At 42.2% G+C, this 7,500-nt stretch overlaps 1 protein-coding gene across 1 annotated transcript in view; it reads left to right on the top strand.

The window, feature by feature from the left end:
- Positions 1-7,500, top strand: part of LOC143291012 (G-protein coupled receptor GRL101-like) — a 194,853-nt gene that overhangs the window by 24,622 nt on the left and 162,731 nt on the right. The window contains exon 3 of the mRNA XM_076600599.1: positions 2,935-3,042. Within this exon, the coding sequence (XP_076456714.1) occupies positions 2,935-3,042 (108 nt within the window). The remainder of the gene's footprint in view (positions 1-2,934; positions 3,043-7,500) is intronic.

The raw sequence follows: 7,500 nt of genomic DNA on the forward strand, positions 1-7,500 counted from the left end.
AGGAAGAGAGTGTTGGAAAAGAGACGGAGAGACAGGGGAAGGAAGGGAGTGTGAGAAAAGAGAGGGAGAGAGAGGGGGAGATAGAAAGGAGAGGGGAGGGAGAGAGAGAGAGACGGAGAGACAGAGAAAGGGAGTGTTAGAAAAGAGGGTGAGAGAGAGAGAGAGGGAGGTGGGAGAGAGAGAGGGGGAGAGAGAGGGGTGGAGAGAGAGAGGGGGGAGAGAGAGAGACGGAGAGACAGAGAAAGGGAGTGTTAGAAAAGAGGGTGAGAGAGAGAGAGAGGGAGGTGGGAGAGAGAGAGAGGGGGAGAGAGGGGGGGAGATAGAAAGGAGAGGGGAGGGAGAGAGAGAGGGGAGAGAGAGAGAGAGAGAGAGAGAGACGGAGAGACAGAGAAAGGGAGTGTTAGAAAAGAGGGTGAGAGAGAGAGAGAGAGGGAGGTGGGAGAGAGAGAGAGGGGGGGAGAGGGGGGAGATAGAAAGGAGAGGGGAGGGAGAGAGAGGGGGGAGAGAGAGGGGGGGGGAGAGAGAGAGACGGAGAGACAGAGAAAGGGAGTGTTAGAAAAGAGGGTGAGAGAGAGAGAGAGGGAGGTGGGAGAGAGAGAGAGGGGGAGAGAGGGGGGGAGATAGAAAGGAGAGGGGAGGGAGAGAGAGAGGGAGGTGGGAGAGAGAGGGGGGGAGAGAGGGGTGGAGAGAGAGAGAGGGAGGTGGGAGAGAGAGGGGGGGAGAGAGGGGTGGAGAGAGAGAGAGACGGAGAGAGAGAGAGAGAGAGAGAGACGGAGAGACAGAGAAAGGGAGTGTTAGAAAAGAGGGTGAGAGAGAGAGAGAGGGAGGTGGGAGAGGGGGGGGGGAGAGGGGTGGAGAGAGAGAAACAGAGAGAGGAAGGGAGTGTTAGAAAAGAGGGTGAGAGAGAGAGGTGGGAGAGAGAGAGGGGGGGAGAGAGGGGAGAGAGAGAGACGGAGAGAGAGAGGGGAGAGAGAGAGAGACGGAGAGACAGAGGAAGGGAGTGTTAGAAAAGAGGGTGAGAGAGAGAGAGAGGGAGGTGGGAGAGAGAGAGGGGGGGAGAGAGGGGGTGGAGAGAGAGAGACGGAGAGAGAGAGGGGGAGAGAGAGAGGGGAGAGAGAGAGAGACACTTTGACACTTTGACTCTCTACTGTCATTAGCTTAACAGCCCATGTGACAGGGGGGTACAGGGGGAAGTTACAGTGCCGTTTTGTCCAATCATTTGAAAAAGTAAAACAAAACAAAACAAGAACAAAAACTAACGCACCTAATATTACAAAGGTTACATCAATAAACAACAGTCAAAAAATTACACACACACACACAAAAATAAATAAAATAACAGCAACATCACCATCATATTGACCATCCAAATACCAATTCTACCTGCTTCTATTTTGACCCTCAAAATGATCATTTGGCAAACCATTAACAATTCACCGCCAAGCTCGCGTTCATGCACAAGCGTGGTAGAGGACCCATGTCACTGAAAGGTGACCATTCACTGGTCTGTTATCCATGAACCTATTGCTCTTAATGTTCGGTGGTAAGGATAGGCCACATTTTCTATACATCGCAGGGGGAATCCCCCAAGCTATTCTTAGCCACTGTCTTTTCTGTGTTTATACCACAAGGGAATTTTGTACTCTAAATTGACTGGCGGTGAAAGGGTTTTAATGTCTGCACATATTTTGTATTAACAAACGTTTTGATCATTTATTTTCATTTTCTGTGTATCCACTGCCTCTAAGATGTATTTTGCAACTGAGAGGATAATATTTTCATCATTTGATGTTAAAACACTAAGTCTTTCCTCTTTGCTGTATTTTTGTTTACAGAGTGTACACTTTTCCCGAACCTCCTCGTAACCTTTGCAACTGAACATAAAATGTTTCTCATCTTCTTTACCCTCGCAACACATTGGACAAGGAGATGTTGTTAATTAATCCACCTGTCTCAAACCATCTTCTGTAAGCATTCAACCCGACTGTTCTCAATCTAAATCTAGCAAGATTAAACTCTGTGCCACCTGTTTGTTGTGATTAAAATATATCTTTCTGTCTGAAACGCTTTCTTGAGAGAAAAGAACCAGCTATAAATTTTATCATTACTTTCCATTTCTCCATGCCAATTTTGTTTATAACACGCTATCAATCTATGTTCAAATTCTGAGATAAACGCATTTTCGTAACTCACTCCTTGACGCATCCAAACAAGTCACACAGAGAGAGAGAGAGGGAGGGGGGGAGAGGGGGGATAAGAAAGTGGGAGAGAGCGGGGGAGAGAGAGAGAGGGGGGGGGGAGAAGGGGGGAGAGAAAGAGGAGAGAGGCAGAAGAAGAGAAAAATGAAGGAGAAAGAGACAGACAGGCAGATTTGTGTATATCGAGAGATGGAGAGACAGAGTAAATGAGAAAAGTTGAGGAAGGTAGCGAGAGAGAGAGAGAGAGAGTCACACACACACACACACACACACACACACACACACACACACACACACACACACACACACACACACACACACACCACAGAGAGACAGACACAGACAGAGAGAGAGAGAGAGAGAGAGAGAGAGACATAGAGAGAGACAGACACAGAGGAAGACAGGGAGAGAGAGACAGAGAGAGAGAGACGGACACAGAGACAGACAGACACAGAGAGAGACAGAGATACACACACACACACACACACACACACACACACACACACACACAGACATAGAGAGAGACAGACACAGAGAAAGACACAGAGAGAGAGACAGACAGACAGAGAGATAGACAGAGAGAGACAGACACACACACACACACACACACACACACACACACACACACACACACACACACACACACACACATCAAAACTTTTTTTCTTTTCTTTTTTTCTTTTTTTTTTTTTTGGAAATAATCTCCCCTTCTGTCTGTCATTTGACTGGTTTGCAGGCTGTCTCCCTCACGAGTTCCAGTGCAATATGTCCCACTGCATTGACGTCATCAGGAGGTGTGACCTCAGCCAGGATTGCGAGGACGGCTCAGACGAGGAGAACTGTGGTGAGTCGTTCGGCTTTGGGTGGGTGTCATCATCAGTTTTATCATTCCGCAGAAGTTGGGAGGAGGGGGAAATAAACAATAGACTTGACAGAAAAACATTTTAGAATGGACAGGAGGGTAGGGGGTGGGGGGGGGGTGGGGGGGGGCTTTTTTTTTTTTTTTTTTTTTTTTTTTTTTTACAGGGATCCAGAATTTGACACACAACCAACAGCTCTGGAGAAGAAGAAGGAGGAGGAGAAGAAGGAGAAGAAGAAGGAGGAGGAGAAGCAAAAGGAGAAGGAGGAGAGGAAGAAAGAGAAGAAGACGAAAGAGAAGAAGAAGGAGAAGAAGGACAAGAAGAAGGAGAAGAACAAGAAGGGGGAGAAGAAGGAGAAGCAGAAGGAGAAGGAGGAGAAGAAGAAGAAAAAGAAGAAGAAGGAGGAGAAGAAAGAGAAGAAGAAGGAGAAGAAAAAGGAGAAGAACAAGAAGGAGGAGAAGAAGGAGAAGAAGAAAGAGAAAAAGAAGGAGAAGAAGAATAAGGAGAAGAAGAACGAGGAGGAGGAGAAGAAGGAGGAGGAGAAAAACAAGGAGAAGAAGAAGGAGAAGAAGAAGAAGAAGAAGAAGGAGATGGAGAAGAAGAAGAAGCAGAAAAAGAAGGAGGAGGAGGAGGAGAAGAAGAAGAAGACATACAAACAAACAGCTGTGGTTTTGATGTTGGCAGTTTATCACTCCACAAAAGATTTTTTTTTTCCTTGAAAGCAAACCGATCGAGTGACAGACAGACAATGGATGGGGAAACCTTTTCTTTTTTCTTTTTTTTTCTTTTTTTTTTCACAGACTCAGGCTCTAGAGACACAACCGATATGCCCGAAGGAATCTGGTGAACAGTTGTTTGTTTTTTTTCTGTGCGACGCCTCAGTGTCTCTTCACGCAGAGTTGAGGGAGAAGAAGAAGAAAGAGAAGGAGAAGAAGAAGAAGGAGGAGGAGGAGGAGGGGGAGGAGTAGAAGAAGAAGGAGGAGGAGGAGAAGAAGGAGAAGAAGGAGGAGGAGAAGAAGAAGGAGGAGAAGGTGAAGAAGAAGAAGAAGGAGAAGAAGAAGGAGGAGGAGAAGGAGGAGGAGGAGTAGAAGAAGAAGAAGAAGGAGGAGGAGGAGGAGAAGAAGGAGAAGAAGGAGGAGGAGGAGAAGAAGAAGGAGGAGGAGAAGGAGAAGAAGTAGGAGAAGAAGAAGGGGGAGGAGAAGAAGAAGGTGAAGAAGAAGAAGGAGAAGAAGAAGGAGAAGGAGGAGGAGAAGAAGAAGGAGAAGAAGAAGAAGGAGGAGAGGAAGAAGAAGAAGGAGGAGGAGGGGGAGGAAACTTTGACAAGTTAAGGGAGGAGAAGAAGAAGAAGAGGAGGAGAAGAAGAAGGTGAAGAAGAAGAAGAAGAAGAAGAAGAAGAAGGTGAAGAAGAAGAAGGAGAAGAAGAAGGAGGAGGAGAAGAAGAAGAAGAAGCAGGAGGAGGAAACTTTGACAAGTTAAGGGAGGAGAAGAAGAAGAAGAAGAAGAAGAAGAAGAAGAGGAGGAGGAGGAGGAGGAGGAGGAGAAGGAGGAGGAGGAGAAAGAAGAAGATGACTTTTAGACACACACAGCCGATACGACAGATCCAGAAGAATCAGGTGAACATTCTGTGCGGCGCCCCAGTCACTCTTCACAGAGTTGAGAGAGAGAGGAATAAGAAGACACACACACACACACACACACACACACACACACACACACACACACACACACACACACACACACACACACTGTGATTCGCGGGACTGGTGGTGGTGGTGGTGAGAAGGGTGAGGGATAGGATATCTATCTATCTATCTATCTGTCTATCTATCTATCTATATATCTATCTGTCTATCTATCTATCTATCTATCTATCTATCTGTCTGTCTGTCTGTCTGTCTGTCTGTCTGTCTGTCTGTCTGTCTGTCTGTCTAGCTAGCTGGCTTGCTATAATTATATGAGGACAGATTGGAAGAATAGGCTATGCCTAAAATCTTAATCCTTGAATAAAAACGTTTTGAGTTCTGAGTTCTGATTTATTGTAACGAAGTATCTTTTCAGAGCCACTAAGAAGTGTCTAGAAAATAAGTTTTATAAAAATTTTAAAAAATCATAAAGACACAGACAATTTTTTTCGATATTTTTTTTCTCTCTTTTTTTCTCTTTTTTTTTGTTTTTGTTTTTAGCCAGTAAAGATATTTTTTCATCAGTAGATCTGACCAAAAAAAAAAAAAAAAAAATATATATATATATATATATATATGTTCTCTTCTAAAAACATGTATGCAAGAAACCAAACCGTATTAGGTTTAGATTTCGCCTTTGATCAAGTAGAGAAAATTGGGTTGTTGTTGTTTTTTTGGGTTTTTTTTTTTGTTTTTGGGTGTGTGTTTTTTTATAATATATTTGTTTCTTTGTTTGTTTACATTTATTTATTTATTTTTGTGTGTATTTTTTGTTTTTGTTTTGTGTTGTTGTTGTTGTTATTTTGTGTGTGTGTGAGTGAGTGCGGCAGTGTTTGCTTGCATGCCAGTGTTTGCGTGTGTCTGTATCTGTGTGTTTGTGTATTATATGTGTGTCTGTATCTGCGTGTTGTTGTTGTTGTTGTTGTTGTTGTTAGTCATCGATTTCACGTGTTGTTGCCCCCCCCCCCCCCCCCTTCCCCCCTTCCCCCCCCTCCCCCCCACCTCCTTCCAGAGAGAACGGTATTAAGACAATTGGGAAAAGGGCAAGGGGGTTGTCTTCCACACACAGAATGTAAGTCAAAACGATGGGATAATTTTCACTTCTACGCACGACAAGCTGAATTCCTATGATTTCGCTTCCCTTTTTCTATTTGACTTTATCTTCTTTTCTTTTTTTCATTTTAATTCTACTTTATTTTATGTTGTTTTGTTTTTGTTGCATTTTGCTTTTCTTTCTTTCTTTTTTTCCTTCTTTTTTTTTTTTTAAGATGATAACAATGTCTTGCGGACTGAGGGCTTTTCCAGCAAGGCAGGAGTTCAGTCACTATGTAAATGTAACACTGAAGTACTCAACACTAAAAGTCATATTGCCTGGTCATAAAACCAACCAAGCATCCAACTCTTAACTGTTAAATAGCCAGACCATAATAACACTAAATCATCCAACACTAACTGTTAAATCTCCAGGTCATATTAACACCAAATCATTCAACACTAACTGTTAAATCGCCAGGTCTTAATAATACTAAATCATCCAACACTAACTGTTAGTTAAATCGCCAGGTTATGATAACACTAAATCATTCAACACTAACTGTTAAATCGCCAGGTCATAACAACGCTAAATCATCCAACACTAACTGTTAGTTAAATCGCCAGGTCATAATAACACTAAATCATTCAACACTAACTGTTAAATCGCCAGGTCATAATAACACTATATCATCCAACACTAACTGTTAGTTAAATCGCCAGGTTATAATAACACTAAATCATTCAACACTAACTGTTTAAATCGCCAGGTCACAATAACACTGAAGCACACAATTCTCAAAGATAAATCGCCAGGTTATAGTAACACTAAATCATTCAACACTAACTGTTAAATCGCCAGGTCATAATAACACTATATCATCCAACACTAACTGTTAGTTAAATCGCCAGGTTATAATAACACTAAATCATTCAACACTAACTGTTAAATCGCCAGGTTATAGTAACACTAAATCATCCAACAATAACTGTTAAATCGCAAAGTCATAATGCCACTAAATCATTCATCACTAACTGTTAAATCGCCAGGTTATAGTAACAGTAATTCGTCGAACACTAACAATTAAATCGCAAAGTCATAATAACACTAAATCATTCATCACTAACTGTTAAATCGCCAGGTTATAGTAACACTAATTCGTCGAACACTAACAGTTAAATCGCAAAGTCATAATAACACTAAATCATTCATCACTAACTGTTAAATCGCCAGGTTATAGTAACACTAAATCGTCGAACACTAACAGTTAAATCGCGAAGTCATAATAACACTAAATCATTCATCACTAACTGTTAAATCGCCAGGTTATAGTAACACTAAATCGTCGAACACTAACAATTAAATCGCAAAGTCATAATAACACTAAATCATCCATCACTAACTGTTGTTTAAATCGCCAGGTCATAATAACACTAAATCATCCAACAGTAACAGTTAAATCGCAAAGTCATAATAACACTAAATCATCCAACACCAACTGTTAAATCGTCAGATCACAATAACACTGAAGCACACAATTCTCAAAGATAAATCGCCAGGTTATAATAACACTAAATCATCCAACACTAACTGTTAAATCGCCAGGTTATAATAACACTAAATCATCCAACACTAACTGTTAAATCGCCAGGTTATAGTAACACTAAATCATCCAACACTAACTGTTAAATCATCAGGTTATAATAACACTAAATCATCCAACACTA

Source organism: Babylonia areolata, chromosome 16 (genome assembly GCF_041734735.1).
Source record: "Babylonia areolata isolate BAREFJ2019XMU chromosome 16, ASM4173473v1, whole genome shotgun sequence".
NCBI lineage: Eukaryota > Metazoa > Mollusca > Gastropoda > Neogastropoda > Buccinidae > Babylonia > Babylonia areolata.